Source organism: Morone saxatilis, unplaced genomic scaffold (genome assembly GCF_004916995.1).
Source record: "Morone saxatilis isolate NCDOM2014 unplaced genomic scaffold, NCSU_SB_2.0 Contig5, whole genome shotgun sequence".
In the NCBI taxonomy this organism is placed as follows: Eukaryota; Metazoa; Chordata; class Actinopteri; family Moronidae; genus Morone; species Morone saxatilis.
The window spans coordinates 18,635,602-18,657,836 of NW_023340095.1; the positions used below are offsets into that span (position 1 = coordinate 18,635,602).

The 22,235-nt window shown below is 42.8% G+C and overlaps 1 protein-coding gene across 3 annotated transcripts in view; it reads left to right on the plus strand.

Moving 5' to 3' along the window:
• The window catches only part of klf12b (Kruppel-like factor 12b), a 38,772-nt gene that overhangs the window by 8,200 nt on the left and 8,337 nt on the right, over window positions 1-22,235 (plus strand). For 2 of the 3 annotated variants that reach the window (XM_035676309.1, XM_035676310.1), the window contains exons 2-4: window positions 6,722-6,804; window positions 13,069-13,621; window positions 16,652-16,787. In XM_035676309.1, coding sequence (XP_035532202.1) covers window positions 6,722-6,804; window positions 13,069-13,621; window positions 16,652-16,787 — 772 coding nt within the window. Of the gene's footprint in view, window positions 1-6,721; window positions 6,805-12,178; window positions 12,312-13,068; window positions 13,622-16,651; window positions 16,788-22,235 lie in introns of those variants that run through there. The other variant, XM_035676311.1, reaches the window with a different exon arrangement.

A 22,235-nucleotide genomic window follows, 5' to 3' on the forward strand; every position in this document is an offset into this window, starting at 1 on the left:
CTCTCTCTCTCACACACACAACCCCCTGCCCCCTGCCCCCCATTTTACCTTTTATCTCTTCAGTCATTGCTCCTGCTTTATACAGAAAATTTACTGTACACTAGACGGTATACCATATATGAAGAAACATTTTTGTATGAGATGTGTACAGGAACTTACATAATGAGGTCATTGTGCAGGGGTAAAAAAATTTGGCACTCTACATTTCCACATACAGATACTGTTTCAAACTCCCTGAACCCAGGTTCATTTAACCTTACATTGAACCCAGTCTGCATTGTGCAAACTTTACTTTTTTGATTAAATAACTTGCTGTCCACCATAAAATAGACCATTTAAAACTATAAAAGGTCTGTAATCTGTGAAGAGTCTGTTTTTCTAGACAGGGTCAAATGTACATTTTGTGTTTTAGATTTTTTCAAAGCTGGGTTTCACCACAATGGAGCTTGATTTGTATTCTGACATACGGATCAATCAGATCAATATTCAGTCTTTGCAACCTCCATTCAGCCTGTGTAAATTATTTTAGTGTCCATCTTTGTGTCTGTGTCAGCCTATTCTCCTCCATGTCTTTGGTTCTATTTTTTTTCCCGTACTTGGCATTTTTTTGACAAGCATTTGTCGATAATACCCTCCCTCACAGCCAGCTTTAGGAGTGCTAATGCAAAGGCATATTTCATTAGGTGATGAGTATTTGAGTATTTTGTTGTTGGTGGCAGGCTTTTTAAACTATGCTTTATTGTGTGTTTATCATGCTGTTGAGTTTTGTGACAGGAAACGCGACCATTGGAAGGTTTTTGAATTGCAGGCTACATGTTTGAGTGCAGCAGGGAGCCCATCATTCATGTACGTCACATCAAATTCAACAACAAGTGAAGATCGGATAGTATCAGACAGATAGAGGATGACATTCACTTTAAATTGATGGGACCTGATAAGCTCCCCAAGTTTTGCCTGTATGTCCCAGAGATGAAAACATCCAACACACGAGAAGTGTATTCTGTCTAATAATAGCGGTGTTCATGAAGAAGGCTGTGTTTTCCCTCTGTGGAACTGATTTATTCCCAGAGGAAAGGGGCAGGGTGTTTTGAGGTAAAGTGCATCAGTTGAGTGCATCTCTAAGGGGTTTTTAACCCTAAAGGGAACTTTTTTCTCTTTTTTCAAAGGGTAGTATGGTTTGATACCATTGTGCTCGTCGGAGGTTAGAGAAGTCCACGCTTCTATGAGCAGCGAGGTAGCAGCACTCTGCTCTCTTGAGCCCCGTTCAAAAATGTCCCAGAAGCATCCAAAAGACTTCGCCTGCTGCTCCTGCCAAGGAAAATACGGCTTATGAAATGGAAATTCTGAGACCATTCACAGAGTGCCAGGAATGATTAGAAAAAAAGACTATGTCCATCTGAGTACATCCAGGAGAGAAGTCTGAGGGAAAACACACATCCCCACCTTGCTCACACAGACACACACATAACAAACAGCATCAGCACTGTTTATGTTGAATGTGCTGTTTGGGGTTAGAAAGTCATTAAAGGGAAACTCCACCGACTTTATACATAAAGGTCAGTTAACTAGTCATGGGTATTACTACTCAGCCTGTGAAAACAGTTATGTGCCCTCTGTGGGTCTGGAGGGAGTTTTGTCAGGTCTGACAAAATAAGCCCTGATGATATCATCATAGGTTGGAGAAAAATGTATGAGATGGAGAGGGTATAACAAAAATAAAAGGTTGCATTGTGGGAAATGTAGGATCCAATGAGGATCCAAAACAGAGGTTTGGTGTTTAATGTATCTCTTGTGAGTGCACAATAGGCATTAATCAAATTTAGAGGTCATCTCAAGTTTTTGTCTGAACAGAGGAAGAAAACACCCAGTCAGCCATTTTTCACTTCCTCCTCTTAAAGAGTAACTCTGCATTAGATCTTGTGTGGAGGAGAAGCATTACAGCACTCAGATACATACAGAAGTAACTACATACTGTGTATTTTAAGAAAAAAAGGGTTTGACATTTACTTAACCAAAATGTGTAACAAGTATACAAGTTGCAAAACCTTAACTTTATGCAATTTTGCCCACCTGTGTTTGGACAATCTGGTAATCCAAAAGCAATCCAAGCTAGCTTTTAGCAGGACCTGTTTAACTGGTGTTTTCTTCTCTGTTATAAGCCTGCATTTATTGCCTCATTAATCTGGTATAACAAACGTAATTACTAAAATATTATAACATTTATAATTTTTTTTAATAGCAGGAAGCAGGTCAGAAAAAGTTGGTAAATTAGCTTCTGCTAGGCTAACTGTGGCTGCACTCCAGCTGGTTACGGGTAGCGGTTTGAGTTTTACCTCTGTTTTACAGTTCCTACAAATATAACATGCTGTTATTTTGTTTTATTTTTCAAAAACACCAATTTCTATGGTGTTGGCTACTATTTTTCATACAGTAAAACAGATGTCAAAAAGTCAGATTCTGGTTTTGACTAAATATGCAGTTTTTGTGTTTTGTCTTTGTAGGGCAGCACTGACCTCTGTGGGTTTAAGGTTCTAGTCTGTTGAACCTTTGACCACACCAAGCATGGCTGTTTTTCTTGGTGCAGTTACTCTTTAAGCTGTAACTCTGCAGGGGACTATGTGAATGGGCTCCAAGACCAGAGTGAGGCCAACGAGATGAGGTCATGAACAGACACAGCTTAACATGAAGCAGACCGAGGTTGAGATCGAAAGTCAGCCGTGATTCAGCTGTGGCTCTATTGTGTCTACACTGCTACCAAAGAAGATATGAATGATTTCTACTAAACATATTAGACCATCACTTTCCAGGGTATGCACAAGTGCCACTCAACCAATTCTCTTTTTCTAGCAAACATTTTCTTTGTAACCTGTCTAATGAGTGTTGTAGTCAGCTCACTGCTATTCTAAAATTTGCTTTACTGAGTGAGAGAGAGAGAGGAAGCGGAGGAGTATGCTGGTGAGCTAGCAGTTGTAGGCTGGTTATCAGGCCAACGTGTCACATTGGGGTGTCCAGGGGCACAGAAGAGGGAAGTGAGTCGCGGCAAAGAGGCCAACGGCACACAATAGGCCAAACACAGGAAATGCTCATCTCACATCACCTACAGCTCTGTCCTTTTTGTGCATTTGCATATACAACACTAGTTAATCATTTGTTTTTGATTTGCTGCATTTTGAAATGTTTTTCCTCTCAGTTTCCCTCTCTCGCTTTCTCTTCTTCTTTCTCTCTTCTCTTTGGTAGAGGACCGGGTGGGAGGGGGGTCTGTTGGCATTCTTGCACCGTGTGCTTTGCGCTCGACCGGGCCTTGGCTCGGGTCCATATCCCCTCTCTACCCTCTCTCGCTTCTCTGACTCCCACCCCTCCTCCTCCCCACTAAACACCCTCCCCCCTCAACCTCTTCAACTCCCCTTGGTTGCTTCCCTAACCATGGCTCCTGCCAGCAACTCTGCACTCTTCAACAAGCCCCCACCCTCCCTCACTTCTCTTGCTATCACCTTCCCTAACACTTCCTCATGTATCTCCCATAATTCATTGCCTCCCCACCTTTTCCATCTCTCTTCCATCCCTGCCCGTGGCAGCAGGTCCAGCCTCTGTGACACAGATGCACCCAGTTGCTCTGGGCGCTCGACATGGGAACAAGGCATTGGCGAGGCCGTCTGTTACAGTGTGTTTCAGGGTGTGTGCTGTTCGTGTGTATGTGTGCAAGTATGCGCACATGAGAGAGAGAGAGATGAGAGAGAAAACAGAGATGAGTACACACAGCCAGATACTAAATCTGGTTTCATGGGTTTGTTTAAGCTTAACTTTAACTTTGACAAAAAAATGTGTTCCATTGTTGTGTGAGCAAACACCCAGAGGCAGTGTTAATCAGGATCCGTCTTCACATTTGCATTTGCTGGGAGAACATGAACTCACAGCACAGGTAAGATTAAGCTAAAGGGCATGAATGAATGAGCCAGAGACCTCCTCTCGCTGATTGGTTTTGTTTTTTGGGTTTTTGTGGTGTGTGTGTGTATGTGTGGATCTCTACACATGTGTGTATAGGCGTGGATGTCACTAGTAAATGAGGTCAGCGTTTCGTCTAAGAAGGTCAGAGGCTTTCTAGAGAAGTTTGTCACCTCTAATTGATCAAGGTAGTCTGTTCAGGGTTGGTTTCCCAGGGCTTTATCCTTCTACTCCAGCTAGCTGCTATTGCCCCCATCAGCACAGAGCTGATAGCCATCAGCAGACTTGGAGATAGCGAACCTGAGATCATAGATACGGTGGGAGTTTCAGTTTATACATCAAAATGCGTTAACAGATGCACAAACAGAAAAGCCGACACAGAAATATGTATATTTCAAGCATTTTTGCTGTTGGGACTGGCCTCAATCGTCACCTGCTCCCTTTACTTTTTTTTTTTATTCTAGGGATTTTGGTGGGGACAGGAGGGCGGATAGGGAAGAGAAATGAGATGCCTCAACACTCCACTGCCCTCCTCTCTCCATCCAACTCCCCCACACACCTGGGATGGCCATTTCATTTCAGAGTGCAGCAAATGGAAAGGTGATCTTAATCTACCCTGTTTCCCTCTAACCCCCCTCCCTCTCTCCATCTCCCACACACAGAGCCTCATACCGCTGATGGACAGCACGCTGCTGGTTGCCTAAGCCTGCCACCGGCAGACCAAATTTAGTGATAGAGAATACTGGGTACACATTGGTTTATTACCTTGAACAAATTCTCTTCATTTCGAACTCAATCTTCATATTGTTATCTTTTCGATCCTGAAGTAGTAACTGGCAGACGTGATCCTTTCATGGGAGCAAAAGCAGTTGACAGTTGACTTTGTATTTCGACATGACTTCTTCGATACACAGCGTCCCTCTGTTAGCTCATTACTCACTGTTAGGTCTCTCTCACTGCTGTTAGCTCTTTAATCATTACAGTCACAAGCAGAGGAATGCAATGTCTATTGATTTCCTATGAATAGCCTGCTGCAGGCCAGTTCATTAGGAAGGGGATCACAAACCACTGGATTAACTGGACTCTAGGCACATTGGGAAAGGTTGTTGCTTTCAAGAAATGTTCTGACTGTGTCAAGCTGTGCAAAACTGAAAGCTGTTTTCGTTTTTACTTTTCCAGTAACAGGAGTATGTGCACATTTAGCATAGAGAGTAAATAAGTTTGGATGATGTAAACTTTTTTGAGGCTCCCAAAAGAAGGTTTTTGAAAAAGTGATTTTATCTCCTTCTGAAAAAGATTTTCAGAAAATGCCTGAATGCTGGACTGATGGTCATCTTGAGGAAAACAAACCTCACTTTCTGCCTCTCTTGGTGCACTCCTCTCTCTTTTTCTCTTTAACACATGGCTTGAGGCTGGACTGAGGCTGCAGCTCCACCCGCCCAGCCGTTACTATGGCAACGCTATCTGGGCCTACCAAGACCTGAAGCCGAAGGACATCCTGGACAACAATACAATAGCAGCACAGCCAGGGTACCTGAGGGACTTAGACCTGAGAGGCGAGATCTGGGGGGTTGCAGATTGAGAGAGTAAATCCTCCCTCTTTCTCTACCTTCCTCACACACAAACATAGTCAGGATTAGCCTCTCGCTTGAGAATCTAAGAGGTAGTGGAACAATACGTGGCATTAAATGAGTTTTGTGTGGCAATTTCTTTTATTGAAATCTGTAAAAAGAAATGTTTTTGAATCTTCAGTGGATTTTCTGGTGAGTGAAAGCAAATCGGGATGTGGTGTTACATCTGAGATGGTCAGCATAGTTAAATGATCAGGGAAGCAGCTGCAGAGAAAGGGTATATGTCATTCATGATTGGCTGAGCTTTTTTTCCCTCCGCACCAGAGTGGTCATGATGGCCGCGGCGCTGCTTATTGCAAGGATTGGGCCACACATCCTGCTGCTGGTGCCAGCAGTGGAGAGTAATAGAGATGTTTAGAGTCTATTTGCCGTGCTTGCATTCCTCCATGTACTGCTGCTAAAATAATAAGAGGGAGGGTTACCTCAGGTCGGCCCCAGCTGAGGAATACGGAACATGCATTGTTGTCATTGGCTCCATCTGAGTATCCCTCTTAAAGCCACAGCGCGGAGCTGAGGAGCCGGGGAACTGCTGCCCTCTTTGCAGAGGCAAAGTGCTCAGAGGCAATAGAGGGAAGGGTGAATGTATAGATGTACTAAGTGTGTTTTTGTGTGTGTTTGCATGTGTGTAAATGTTGTGCTCATCATGAGTGTAAATGTTGTGCTCATCATGAGTGTAAAATAATATCTTAAGAAGTGTGAAGCATATCAAATTTTCACTTTTTCATTTCCAAACATCAATAATTGTTTTATTATATCAGTGGTTAGAGAGGAAATATTGTCTGGTTGTCATTGCTGTTAAGTAACTGCATATCAAAGCAAGTGTTTGTATTCCATTGAAGTGTTAAGAGGATTTTATTCTGCGTTATGAAGTGTTATTAGCCCTGCAGCAGCCCACCAGGCAATTGAAAATCTTTATTATGGAGCCGAGAGAGTCATGCTGTGCACTGACTGAGTTTACACAGTTTGTGTGCATCTTTTGTCTGTCAGCTTCTGATGGTTTTGAAACATGAATCCGTGTCTATTTAAAATGTGTTTATTTCTCAGTGGGTGCACAACATTGTAGATGTGCATGTGTGAATAACTGAGTGTGGGACCTGCTTAGTCATGCTAAAACACCCGTCTTACACCTCCTCTGTATCCCTTCACAGGCAGCCTAAGAAACAGGATGTTAATGCTTGACGGAATGCCTGCAGTCCGAGTCAAAGCTGAGCCCCTGGAATCGGAACAAGGGGTAAGAGAGCAGTTGTTTTCCAGACAATTCCCTTTTTTTCCTCTGCTTTCCTTTCCGTCTTCCCTCCTCCCAGCAACGGGCCCGATAATCACTCCCAGGCCTAAGCAAGTGAGTGAGAGAGTGAGTGAGTGTGGGGGCTCGGAGGAGTGGTCGAAGAGCATGGTAGTAAGCAGGAAGAGGAGAAGAACCAAGAGGAGGAGGAGAGTCACAGCTGGAGCAGGAATGCATTGGGGTGTTTCGGGGAGGTGACTGGGGCCAACAGAGACTGTGGGCTGGCTGAGGGTGATTGCGCAGATGTAGTCGTTGCTCCGGGGAGGAGGGTCACATGGGAAACTTTAAATCTTATCTATCTCTGTCTGTTCTGGCCCCTTTACGTCTCTCAATTTCCCTTCATCCTCCTCCCATACCCTTTTCTGTCACACGTGAATAACCTCTCTGTCTTGCACACATACGCAAATACACAAATACAACACACTGTACTCTTCCTCTTCAAACACTGTCACAGCTCCATCTCTTCCTCTAGTGCCTCTACTCTCGCAGTGTGCTCTGTCACCTTTTTGTTTCCATCCCTCAATATGAATTTATCACAGAGACGAAGTTAGCTGTCTCTCTAGGAATGGTGAGCTTTAATTGTTATATATTTTTGTCTTTGATGAGTTTGTTTTTATTTAAAAGGCTACATTGCACCATTCAATCTCATTTTTCAGTATTATGTTCAATTAGACCGTGTATATTGACCATGTTAGGAATAATGGACTTACCTCATGCAGGGCTTTCATGGCCCACATACAGTATCAGTGCTCTCTGGTCCAACATACCTAGAAATAAAGTGGTCTTGTTATGGAGAAGCTGTTGCTAGGTTACAAGGGCTTTGTGTTGCTGCCACAGCTGTGTGTGCAGCGGGTGCAGGCCACTTAATATTTGTAATCATGATGAATTAGTGTTCAGTTATTATTGATTTCCATTCATAACATATCTATAATATCTTGCCCCCTAATATATCACCATGAGCACTTTGTGGGAGAAGAGCAAAATAGTTTTTGTTGAGACGAACCCGAGAGCATTAGCCCATGATGGATGAGAAAAATAGCGGCTGCTGATAATAACTCATCAGGTTACCTCAAGTCTTGTAGAGAATTGTTTGGTGTGTAGGTGCTTTGTATTGATAAGAATTGGATCTGTCACTGCACATCTAAGGACTTGACAAAGAGGCAGCAGGTGGTTAGTTTCTGGGTGTCCTGCGCTCAGCTGTGGCTCAAGGGTTTGAGAGCTGTGCTCCTGCGTACCTACCTAAAACCCGAGGTTTGAAGTCATTCTCCATACATGTAGTGATGTCAGTCACAGACAGGATGTGAGCACCGCAGCCCACACGGCTTTGAAGTGCACTGAGATCCAATCTCACCCTAACAGACTGTGCTTCCCTTTAGACGGCAGACAGACAGTTTAGGCTGCTGCAGAAATGTGGTCTTCATTTGGGTGGCGGGGGGCCAAGGGCTTGCTGGAAATGGTCTGCCTCGTTAGACAATTCGCCCGCAAGGGGCTGGAAAATCTGCCCTGCTAACCAGTATCCCCTAATAAAGACAATGGCATGTGGACAGAGGCAGGCAGGCGGGTCGAGCATATCTTTATATGTGTGTCAGTGTGTGTGAGTATGTGTAGGTTTGAGCGCGTACATGTGTTTGTATCTGTCAAAATGAAAGTGGGGGTGGCTTAAGTTTTCCATTTGTGCTAGTTTAGATTTAATCTGAGAACCTAACCCCAAAATGCAAATAACCTTTCTGTTTTCACTTTGGTGTATCACTAAACACTCCTTTTTGACCTTTCCACACAAGTGTATATGTGTTCCCCTTTTTTACATGGAGGCCACACCGGCTTACCAGGTTATCAGCAACTGACTGTCATCATCATGACTGTCATCATCACACACTCATATTTTTTTTATACAAATTAATCACCCATCTTCAATTGAGTTCACTCAGGTGCTTTGCCACAACATTCTTGGTCGCCTGTCACTTTGTCAAAGTTCAAATGAATTCAAGCGAACACGTAATTTGTTCAGATTCATTTGAACACAACCCATATTACTGAAATGGACTGAATTGAGCTGAAATGGAAAATTGGCGTTGTTCCGGTGATTTGCAGTGGCCCGCTGCTTCACTTAATTGACAAGCTGACATTACTGTAGGGCAACTGCCTTTTACAGTAGCAAACAGCCATCCCCCCGTTCTTGATTTTGACATCTGTGTTGAATCCCAAACTCTTCCTCATATTACTCCTGCTGCATATTAATCATTTTGGTGTCATGATTAACTGTTTAGTAACTTTTACCAACCATAACCTCGTATACTGATGGGGCAACAGGACAAGCAATGGGTTAGAGAGAACCTGGAGTACAAAACGGTGAATTTTGAATTCAATTGAGCGGACAATTACAGATCAAGTCATTATTGTTTGTCCCACATTTGAATCATGGCTAAACGTTTGATTAAAACACGATAGCTTTAATAGGTATCATCAGTGGCTATAGTTAGCTAATGTTAGCTGCTAACTTAGGAGTCCTCTTGTGCTGCATTTGCTCTGTTTATTTAAATCATAGCAGAACATGTCAGTGATTTTTATCACAAGGGCAACACTGCATTACTCAAGGTAATGTTTGATGTTTTGTGCTAGACTAAGTCAGTCAGGTTGTCTGATGATAACATCTGTAAGACGTGCTATTATTTTGTTTATCTCTTGTGGTCAAAGTAGCTGCTGTTCAGCGGAAGTTACATAGACAGCGAGGCACATGATTCATTAATTTTTGATGTGTGATAATACCTCAGGTGTCATAATATTGATTAGAACTGTACCAATTCATGTGTTTGATCTCCTATAGATATTTGATATTGCTCATTATTTAACACATACATTAATACTGATACATCTGCAATAAGTGAATATTGGCCACTGGCTTTAATTCAGAATTCAATTACATGCAGGTGTGTATATATTTGCCACGATAGCTTATATGGCACAGACAATCAGTGTTTGGAACTGGAACAACATATCTGTTGTTGAACCATAAAATATTATTGAGCGGCTTTCAGATTACACTTGTGGTTGGCACATATATATTTTCTTAAGCTTCCTCTTTAAATTCTGTCTTCTTTCAGTTGCAGGGAGAACTGGCAATACTGCAGAACTTTAGTAGCCAACTAGACACACTCTAAGAGCCCTTACTGAGAAAGACAAGATTTCCAAAACACTGAGATCAGCCTCAATGGGTCTAATGACTTCAAAGCCTTTGGGCAGTATAGCTCCAGGCAGTCCGTGACACTCACACCCTATACAGAACATGCAAACAGAGATGTCACGTGCAAAAGCAGCTGGATTATACCCTGAGGGTCTGTCAGGAAAGGCTACGTTGGGTTGATGTAGGAGTTGATGCAAGAGAAGCACAGGAATTTGACATCACAAACGTACATATTGTCAATTAAATTATATTTCTTTTGAAATGTTTTTCAAGATAAAGCTGTGCAGCAGCAACTAAAGATGGATAATTAGATACAGCCAGGAACCAAATCAAATACAAAATTTAGATAGCCAGAGGAAAGGATCTTTTGGTTAAAAGAAACAACACTATAGACTCTGAAGCAGCACTTTATTTTAAGTCCCCCTGATTAGCATTAATAAACACTACATAAACATTTCATGAATGGTTTATGATAATACACTAATAAATAACAGTGAGCAGGTATCAGTGTTAATGTGTTTGTGAACTCTTCCTCATGTAGGCAACCATAAGTGGAAGCCCCCAGGATAATGCATGAAAATAAAGTAATGAATAAATAATAAAACACTGCTGCAATAACATAGAATATGCCTTCGTAGGAGAAGTTATAATTCTTAATAACTAGGGTATATTATTAAGTACTTAACTGTCTTTATAGCAGGGCACAACTACATCATAAACCATTATTAAATGTTTGTTAACCTCTTATAAATGTTACAGAGGGGGACTTAAAGTAAAGTGTCACCAACTCTGGTCAACAGTGACTCTGATTAACTGAAAGGAAATCTGTTGCTATGAATTTTGAGCATATGGATGTTGTAAGACTAATAGTGAGCACAATTAAGCGTCACATGATCGTGTTTATATGAGTCTCCACCCAGCAGAGTTATAACTTAACAGTCACCGCAGGGACATGACTCAGCTTTATGAGTGGACAAAACAACTCTACAGTGGGCATTTGCAACTCAAAAATGGAGCTCTGATCAATAGAGGCAGAGCAATAAAGCATCAGCTGACTTCCATCAGCTGCTTCATTCATGCTTTACCATCAGTGGCTCATTCATTAGCTGTGCGGCTACCAGCTGACTCCTAAGATCCAATCATATTCTTAAAGGTGTACAGCATAGCCATTAAAACCCTGACACCTCTCATTCTCAAGACCCTCGTGCCAATGCCATTTTCTGCTGCAGCCTCCTCCTGTTGTGTTGAAGCTTTTGACCTTGCTATCTGATAGTTCTGTATGTAATGTCTTTATTAGGGGTGTTAGTTCCCCCAGCAGAATTCTCATTGTGGATTTTCTGATAGCTCCCTCAAAGAGCAGTGACCTTTCTGACAAATGTAACTTTATAACTATTTGCTATGCATGGTCAATCCCTTGAGGGAAGTGCGTCTGACTGAGCTATACGACTAGAAAGAGTTTCCACGAAGGAGGCATGCTGAACAAAAATAAACTTTTTTTTTTTTCAGAAAATGCCAAAATTCTAATTACATACCTAAAATTGTGTAAAAACCCCACTAAAAATACTTTGTGGGTGGGATGACCATAATGTGCCATGAACCTTGACCTGACACCACTGAACCTGAGCTGAACCCCACCAGGGTCCAGAGGTCATCAGATGGCATTTTTCATGGGGTTAGGGTTTGTTTTCCAACTGAGGAGGAGTTACACAGGGAGAAGCACATTTGATTCATGGGGTCGTAACATTTCCTGTAGGCCGAAAACAAGTATACAAGTCTGGAGTAAAAATAGTAAGGCTACTACATAAAAGAACACACACTCACACACACACAAACACACACTACTCAGAAAAATTCGTAATTCACCACAGACCCACTCTCAGCCAGCATTACATAAGGGGAAAGAAATGTGAGTCTCAAAAACAAAAGCGAGGATGAAAATCCATGGGGCAGAGCATTTTTCATATCTGCTGCAGCTGCGATTGGGGTGCGAGTTTGTGTTTTTCCCTTAACTTTAATGAGATTTTCCTGTACGATTAGTAAAAATCCTGGATGTGCTCACTCCCTGATGGCCCTAACTGTGACTCAGCCTCTGAAAGGCTCCACTGTAAGGATCAACACTGCTCACCACACACTCTAGCACCCCTCCCACATTGAACATAGTCTAGATCTGCTACATCACATGTAACGTGGCTCATTTGACATTATAACAAAAATTGCGTTATCAAAGAAGGTCCGAAGTATGGGAGTCCAGAGGAAACAAATAGCTAGTAGCAGGGTGAGTGTCGTTTTTCAACTGTGTATGTTCTTCATTATCTTTTCCAAGTAAACAGGTTCCTGAAACTTGTGCGGACAGATGGAGTGGTTGTGTTACAGTCTGCTTGGTGTTAAGTGAAAGATGTGTTGAGGGATACACTGAGCCACCAGCGTTGGCCTTAGGAGGCCCATCGCTGAGAGACAGAGAGAGACGGTCAGGAAATTGAGCCCATATGATGTTTTTCCACCGTCACAAAGGAGATTTAGGAGAGATACAAGGGGGAGCCAAGAGAGCTACGATTCTGTGGGAGTGATGGAAAACAGGAGGAAAAGAGTGAGAGAGCAACCCACGCCAAGACAAAAAAGAGAGAGAGAGAGGAAAGCGAAAGGAGGCGAGTGAGAGAGACGCTATCTTTACTCCTCTGCGTTTCATCTGCGTATGACATCATGCTCACGGGAGGAGTTGAATGCTTGAATGAACATGAGAAAATGAACTGCTCCTCTCTCAATAAATGTCGCTGCATGTATGTTTATGACATATCTCTATCATGCCGTATTCCTGGAGCTAAATACCGCCACAAAAACAATCATCGTCCTGAATTCATTAACGTATCACTTTCTGGCCATAAATAGATTAATTGTATACAGATTGTATTTTTATTATTTCTTTCTTCCCTGTTTATGTGTGGCAGCACAGTGCATTTCCAAGGCATTAAAATGATAAAAAATTAATCAGTGGATAAAAAAATCTAACATCCATTCTTCTTTCACTCCCACAGTCACCTAAAGTGCGCCCTTATTCTGCGATGGACGGTGTCCCCTTCTTCCTCACCAGAGTTAAAGACGAACCTCCAGAAGACCTGCTCGCCCAAGACCTGCACTTCCACACACAGACCGAGCCTGTCGACCTGTCAATCAACAAACCCCGCCCTTTCTCTTCATCCACCACCCCTACCACCACCTCATCATCCTCCCCTCTCAGATCTGCTTTCTCCCCGTCTTCTTTATCGTCGTCATCTTCCTCCTCCTCCTCCTCCTCCTCTCCATCGGTTATCACCTCAGCCTCATCGGTGCTCTCGCCAGGCCCTCTGGTTGCCCCTGGAAGCGGGGTGAGAGGTCAGCCGTATTTGCACATCCTGCACTCTGTGCCGCCGCCTCCATCCAGCCCTCTGAGCCTGCAGGGAGCAGGGAAGCTGGCCAGCCATGTTCACCGCATCCCGGTTGTGGTACAGTCACTGCCTCTCATGTACACCACTGCCGTTCGATCACCCTCCAGCCTCAACAACGCCATCATGCTACCTCTGCTGGATGAGGTCAAAAAACAGGGCAAAGGTGAGAACATGCTACCCGAATTTACTCCATATTCATATGGCTGACTCGGCTGACTTGTGGGATATTATATTGAACTTCTTTCATCAATCCGAGTTAGAAACACTGTAATTTCAAAGCAGCTGCAGCAGTTATTTCAGCATTGATGGAATTGTAAAGCAACTGCTGATGCATTGTAACGATGCTGCTGCTTCATGATTATATTAGTTTGACATAGGAACAGAAGCTACTGAAAAACTATAAATCAATTATCTTATGAAAAGTATTAACCTAAATCAATTGGGTTGAATATTTTGCATTGTCAGTTGTCGACCATCTCAAAATAATGAAAAGTCAAATATTTCCATAGGAAACCTGAAAAATGGTCAGTTTATGATTACGCTGTTATCTGACTCAGAAAACAAGGGATGACAAAGACAGCAATCCGGCAATAAAGAAGTAGCTGCGATACCTGCAGTATGTGATATGGCTTGAGATATCCCAATGACAAGCTGTTTATTAAGGTATATTTATCTGCCCACATGTCCTACTGTCTTCAGTCAAAGAACTTGCAGACACAACGCTGTGAAAGCTGAGTTTGTGTGTACGTTCTTTGAGAGACAGCCCCTCAGGTGATAATGTTCAGAGTGAAGACGAGGTTAACAAGTTGAAAGGCTCTCCCGTCTTTAACTGACAGAGATTTTGCTTGGCGGTCTTAAATAGCCTCTGGTGCAGGTAAACAGGGCCACACCTGTTGTTACCTTTTCTTTCTATCAAAAAGCAGATATCTGGGTCAGTTTTGAGTACTATACTCTGCCTGCCTGGCCTAGACTGTGTAATTGGCTTTCTCTCTGGGTGTGGTTTTACTGCCAACCACTAGGAGTGAGCCTACAGTAGGTGTTTTTGTCCAGCTCTGAGGCGTACACAGGGCAACTTGTTGGTTGTAAAAGAGGTTGCTTCTTGTCACTCCCTGCAGGATGGACAGACACACTTAACTCACAGCAGTGCATGTACTGTACTGTACGTACAAGCAAACAAACAGAGATGTGTAATTAGAGCATGTGCTCAGACAGACACTTGTCCGGCTGGGTGGGGTGATCCCCTTAGAGATGGGCGTTTTAAACTCTGGATGTCTGCTCCCAAGGAGAGGAGAGGAAAGGAGGAAGGACAGGAAAACAAGACTTGCATAAGAGGGTGTGGATGGATATTGAAGATCATGCACGCACACATATACACATCAGTCCAACATCAGCTCTGCCCAGCTCCGAAGGCACCAAGCACAAAGGAAATGGGGTGAATGAGTGCTGAATGTTGGGTGGAGTGGATACAGTCACTTTTAATGAGATAGCAACCAGTAGACAAACAGAACACTTAACTATTGCTTGCACTTTATGTGAGTTACCGGTAATGAGAAGATTTACATACAAATTCCCACAGTCAAAGTCACATGAAATAAGTGCTACAAGATGTCACATTTCTGAGTTTTCCCTTCTGAGTGTCATTATTGGTTGATGGCCGGAAAAATAAGTTGTCAACATCAGGGGAGTCATTAAACTAAAGCCCATTCCCCCCGTATAAAGTTTAATGTGAGGGTCAAGAGCCTGCATCTACCTTGCCTGACTTGATACAAACCCAACAACCATGTGCAATGATGCAAGTCTCAGTCATACTGAAGCTTTCAACATAGATTCAAAAACACTTGCACTGCACACACACTTCCACTCACCCTCATGCACACACACACACACACACACACACACACACAGGTTGGCCATCCTCTCTAAGAGAGGGCGGGTACCCTTCCTTTCACTGCTGTCTCCCTGTCTCCGGCAGGAGGTTGCCATGGAAACAGGGCTTGACTGGAAACAACAGGAGAGAAAGAAAGAAATCCGGTGCTCTGCCCACCTCTCCACCACTCCTCCTTTGTGTCCCTCGCTCAAAATACCCCTCTCCGACACACGATGCATTTCGAACTAATTACAGGTTTTCCATAGGGTAGGCGAGCTGGTGACCACTCTGCATGTCTTAGTCTACGTCAACAGTTAGAAACCTTTAAAAGCGAAGGCTCAGCCAGACTTACAGTATTATTTCTGCCCCCCCACCCCCCAGTAATAACACCATGTCTGTTCCTAACTGTAGACCCTTATTATGGGCCATTATGGCCACAGTCTCGGCTGAGAGGGCAGAGGGGGTGAAGTCCTGATAGCTTATAAAAGCACCAGGCTAACAGTAACTGGGGATGTTGCAGAACTCAGTGGAAAGTGTATCACAATATATTTCGTGTTTGCGAGGATTACATCGTCAGAATCAAGAATAGTTATTGTTAGCCACGCAGTTCCCAAATTGTGTATACTTGCATTTCTTTTGCATTTTTTTCTAAATTACTATATAACCTAATCAGAGTTTAATTGAGTGGATTTCCTGCAACTTTTCTATGACAAGCATTCTCTGGCAGGTTTTTTATTTTTTTACATGCATCTCTTGAGCTATCCAGGATGTACGCAGCCAGTGTCCATGGAGACAGAGATGACAGAATGGCTGCAGGCTCTGGCAATATATCCAATGAGTTGTTCAGGGGAGAAGTTGTCACAACTTGTGGAATAGATGTTACTTTGTCATGCAGCTCAAAAGGCACAGACCCCTGTGCTCATTGGCTCAGAGGGCCAGTATGCTGGCCAGTAAAATGTTCGACGTGTTTTTTCTTGGCTACTGTGCAAAAGGGAAGAATCAAAGACGGGACAAAGCTAGCTTGCTAATTATCAGGATGTTCTGTGAAGAGAATGCGGCAGCGAATGGATGGATTTAGACTTTTGAGTTGTCTTCAGGCCTTTTATGTGAAAGTTTATCATTACCATGAATATGATTCTCTGTCAGTTGCACATGCAGAAGAACTGAGATTGCTCAGCAGAGTGGCCCTCATACATGCACACATACTTTTAACTTGGACATATACTGTGATCAGTATTCACACACACACACACACACACACACACACTTAACAACAAATGCACAAATGTTCCCACTGACTCCCTTGTCTGTGTCCCGTCCTCGCAGCACACACAGACCCCAACGGCCTGTCGCCAAGGCAGATCAAAAGTGACAGCGATGACGACGACCTGCCAAACGTGACCTTGGACAGTGTTAATGAGACTGGCTCCACTGCGCTGTCTATAGCCCGCGCCGTACAAGAGTGAGTATCATGATCTGTGCATGTGTGTGTGGGAAATGTGACTCTCTAAATGGATTTGTTTCTCCCCTATTGGCCCTTATGGCTCTAAAGAAATCCTTGTATCTCAGTCTTAAGCTGTTATTTCTGTGTTGTCATGTCACAGGAAGGTGTTTGGGAGGGATGGTTTTGACCCTTACACTCTTCACTGTTTTCTGCTGTTAAATTTAGTGATATGGGAGTTTCAGCTTGTTATAGTATTCTTAGAGTTAGAACGGTATTTTGTCTTAAACTAGATTTCCTTCACCCAAAGAGTGAATAGTTGCATTACAATCAGTGTTGGGTCAGATTACTTTGAAATGTGATCAGTTACTGCATACAAATTACATGACATTTTTTGTAATTATTATATATATTGGTAGAGTGAATTTTTAATATATCTGATCTGATTATATAATCCCGATTACATGCAATCAGTTACTACCCAACACTGATTTCATGTTTATTCAAATAAATGCTTTATCGCACCTTGTAGTTACACCAGCCATATAGAAGTGAAACATGAAGGCAGCATAAATAGTCACTTCTATTTGAAACACTTTAATAATAGAGGGCATTTTTTGAGAAAAATATTCTAACATCTTAGAATACATGTATAGGCACATCACTATAAGACAAGATAGATAAAAGGGATCCTTCATTGATGCCCTGTAGGGGAAATTCAAATTGGCACAGAAGTACATGGGAATGTAGTGCAAAGAGTATAGAAAGAGAATAAAATAAAATACAATAAAATAAATTGTTATAAAATAAAAAGTACAAAATGTATACACTGGGTGAGTGTAGTGCGCAATGTAGAAAGAACTGCTACATGGGTGCAATGCTAATAGTCACTTTCCCCCCTGCCATTAGCCAGTTCATCAAGCTTCAAATATAAAGAACATTCCAAATTTAAAGAAGGAATGGCCATTTGAGGAGGGATTATAAAAATTAACAACATCAAAGTTTTAGAAAGTTTGTATAAACTGTACAAATTGAAAAAGTACAACGCACATTAAGCTGAAACATCAGAGCTCTCACATGGCATTACAGAGTTCAGAGTACAGGGATTTAAAATGTTTTCCCTAACATTGCTCATTGTTAGTCACCCTGGATGAGAGCATTATTTATCTATAAACCAAGTGAAAAACCTAGTGTTGTGCATATCTGTGTGATTTTGTAACTGCTCTTGCACATTTGGATGTACCTGCGTGGGTGTGTGCATCTATATGCCTGACTGCATATGGCTCAGACATACTTTATGCCCTGTTCGGCCTATAGACATCGCAACTCCTGTGGTGCCAGTCCATCTGTGTTGAATGAAAAGACTTCCCTCTCCAGTGGATGACAGCTTACCAGTATCCTGATCAGAAACAGGAAATAAGACACAGAGAAACACTTGGCTTGCCCCTGCCCTCCTCCCCCTGCTGCCCGTAAAACCAGAACAGTCATAACTAGCCGCCTGGCCAGACTCAAGTTAATGCCCATAGGACTTTTATTTAGACTAACTGTAAGGAAAGTATTCCAAGACTCTGTGAGAATCCTGCTAATGATGAAGCAACATTAACAAGGCTGAGGCTGACGGTAGCCCAGTCCCAGCTGCCTGTGTTTTGGTGGTAACAGTCCACTTTACCTAGCTGACATTGTGTGCAAGACACTGTATTGTATTGTTTGTGTACTTCTACCTGTGTGAACATCTACAGTAACGAAACTAAAGGAGTTGTTGTGGTAGCACTGTGCAACACATTGTGGTAGAAACTAGTTCTCTGGCTGTGCTTGTTTAGTGGTACAACTAGAGGTTGCCGTGTTTCAGGCAAGACACACTCTCACACTCACACAGACACAGACACTCACTGGAGGACTCAGGTTTCGATGCAGGTTATTGAAAGGGACAGGCGTGCCCCTGAGTGCCACACGTGGGCACCGGGTGGTCAGGGGAGAACAGGGGTTGGCAGGATCCAACCTTTCACTGCCCAAGCTTTCACTATGGAGAGAAATCACCAGCCAGGCTTAGCGATACCCTGCCAGGGCCTGCCCACACACTCACTTCTCTGTGTGCAAAGTGCAGACTGTGCTGTGTGGAAAACTGTGCTCCTGTGTGCGCGCTGTGTATGTGAAAAAGTATGCGTGCACGTCTGTAAGTATTAATCCTCCAGTGTGTGTGTTTGTACTGTGTGCATGCACGTGTTTCTGTTTCTGCACAGTGGACAGAACAGCTGGTTCCAGAAGGAGGTCAGCCATTGTCAACAGGAACACAGACTTGCATGTTTGTCTGTGAAAAACAAAGCAGTCTGTAGTCTTCTTGAGTTACACGCCGATTTGGCCACATAGAGGAAGAATGTGCATTCTGTATTGACACAACACATGCGCTCTGTGGACATCTGCACTGCAACAGAAGCTGACGGCACTTCTTTGAAATATATCAGTCCGTCGTGTCGCTGTATTTCTTTTCTTTTCATTTAAACGGGTGCAATGTGAGTGTAGAAAGAACTGCTTTATGTAATTTAGTAGCCACATTTACACAAGCAGTCATCCAGAGAGCGTTAGAGAAGAGAAGTGTAAGGGCGGAGGATGGGAGTGCCTGCAGCTTCCAATCCAGGTATCCATATATAAATAAATGAGTGAAAGGAGAGAGTGAGATAGAAAGACAGAGTGTGTGTCTGTGTGTGTGTCATGTGCTTCTTGGGCAGCCTCCTCCATATTTATGTGTTTCCCTGGGGACGGGTGGATAGGCTATTGTGGGAGAGTACGAGTGAAAGAGAGGAAGACAGTTGGAGAGAGAAAGAGCAGAGAGGGAGAGAAGGTGTATGTGTGTGTGTGTGTGTGTAGGTGTGTGTGTTTGGGTTTAGGGGCTTGTTTTGGAAGGGTTGTCTCTGCTGAAGTCTGGCTGGTCCCCAAAGACCTGGGGGCCACGGAGCAGAGCAGGTGGAGGGAGGGGAGGTGTAGTGTCCTCGGACAGGTACAGGAATGCCCAGTGGGCAGTCTTCCAGTGCGCACACACACAGTCACACACACTCCCTTTCCTGTTTTCTTGATAAATCCACTATTACTGCAGGTCAGTTTGAGAACATGTAGCTCTGTTGCTGTGTTGAACCAGCTCGTTGTCATGACCTTGTTTCCTATGAGAAGTTAAAAAAAACATGTATTGTGCTTTCATTGTGGGAAACCCCTGTTACAGGTGACACACATACACAACCTCCCTTGCTGTTTCTCTTTGTGTCATGCTTGCGCAGAGCAGCGGATAAAGAGATGGGGAAAAAAGGGGAAACAAAGGAACTAAACAGAGGTCAACTCTGTTTGAAATCGTTCTCAGCTGTACTTCCTATTTCTCTCTGCTGCTTTTGGAGACACAAACAGACACATTCACACAGCCGTGACGTGGTGGTGACACAGGGTTCAAGGCAGTGTGAGTTTGCCACTGGGCTTACATGAGAACATACAACAAAGTACTTCTCACAACACAACTAGGATTCAGATAGCCAGAGATGAGACATAAAGATATATTGTTTAGGCCAATAAATACACCCTATTCATAACTTTTTATGTACTTGTTTTGTCACATTTTTGTGTCATTAATTGAGAAAGCTATTAATTACAGCTATTAATTACACATAAGAATACATTAAGTGTGAACCAGTCCGTCTCTGGTTGGACATTGTTGATTTTGCTGGTTTAAACCTGCCAGTTGAAACAAGTGTAAGCAGAAGTGATCTTGTGATACTATGGATTTACACATACAGTAAGCCTGCTGGTATAAATAGCAACTAAACACACATCTTTCAGGAGCTACGTAAGTAGAATAGACCAGCAGTGCTGAAATCTTCTCTGCCCACAGAGAGGCATGAAAATCCTTCAGCTGCAGTTAAAACATGACAAGCTATGAGGGTTTTTTTATGAACAAGGACATGACAAGAACAACACGGTAAAACTTGCAATTGATGCTTGCATTTAGGGCTGCGACTAATCATTTTAATTGTTAATTAACCCTGTTATCTTTTTGACTCATTGTTTAGTATGTCAGAAATTTGTGAAAAATGTGTGATATAAAAAAGAGAAAAGCAGAAAATTCTCACATTGGCAAAGCTGAAATCAGTAAATGTTTGGCAGTATTTTCTTGATAAATGACTTAAACAGTAAATAGATTATTGAAATAGTTGGTTAGTTTTCTGTCGGTAGCTGATTAGTCAGCAGTTGTTCTTTATTTTAACTCGTTTGTGTAGATTTTAATGCTTAAATTTCATTATTACATTATTATTTTCACTCTGAATTCTGATCACAGGGATCCTTAAAAAAACCCTGTGTGTTTCTGTGAGGACTGAATCAGTAGCACATCTCATATAGTGACGTCGACAGCAGCAGCGGAGAAGCAGTTGTTGCATATAAAATGAATTAATTTATTATGAGTAATGAGTCGTCGTTCGTTCTTTGTTTTAGAAGCCTTTGTACTCAGACCTTCCCAAATTATATCATAATCATGGAGTCACTTGGTGGATGAAGTCAGAATGTAAACATCCGCCTCATCTGCTAGATGTCTGAGCTCAGACTGTTTCCACTGTTAATCCTGCCTCTCCTCTTCACTACCGTCAACTCACACACACTCAAACGCACACACACACACACAGATTATTAGATGGCCTGTTAATCTTAGCAATCCTTTCTTATGAAAATGTACCCCTTTTCCCTTTATGAATAAACTTATGTCTAATTGTTCAGTTTTGAAATCACACTGCAGTACGATATTTTCTGAACTTAAACACACTGTGGAGAGAGAGAGAGCAAGAGAGAGTGNNNCCCGTGTGCTCATTTCCTGTACAGCTTCAGGTTGGCTGTACGCCAAGAGCAACAGGTGATCTGTATATATGTGTGTTTTTTCTGTATTTCTGTTTATTTGTGTTGCCTATGTGTACGTGTGTTTATCTGAGTCTGCGTCTGACAAAATCATGCTTCGGTGAAACACAGAGAGACAGGAAGTAGGTTGTGTGTGGTGGAGAGAGTTCACTGGAGGGCCCGTCTGGCAGCCCCTGCTCCTCTTTCAAATCCCTCTAACACGACAGAAGCTGTTCCTTTCAAACTCTTCCCTCCTTCCATCTTTAGCCCCTTCACCCCCTCTTACCTGTTTCACAATATCCACAGCAGAGACTCTGAGACCTGAAAGAAAAGCAACTGCGCTCCAGCACTGCTGACAGTTAAATATATCCCACAGATCTTACTCCTCCCCTCTAGTAAACAGAGATGTTCTTGTTTTCTGTCTCTGCTGTATCCTTTTCTTCCTTGCCCATTTGTTGTGTGTGCAGCAGTCATGTGTTTATCGCTGTGTGAAAGGTGCTCGCTGTTTCACACTTGACAATCACTGTTGAGACATGAACCACTGACCATCTACCACAATCCTACCCTCTTTTTGTTCTTTCCTGGATTTCTGTGTGTGTGTGTGTG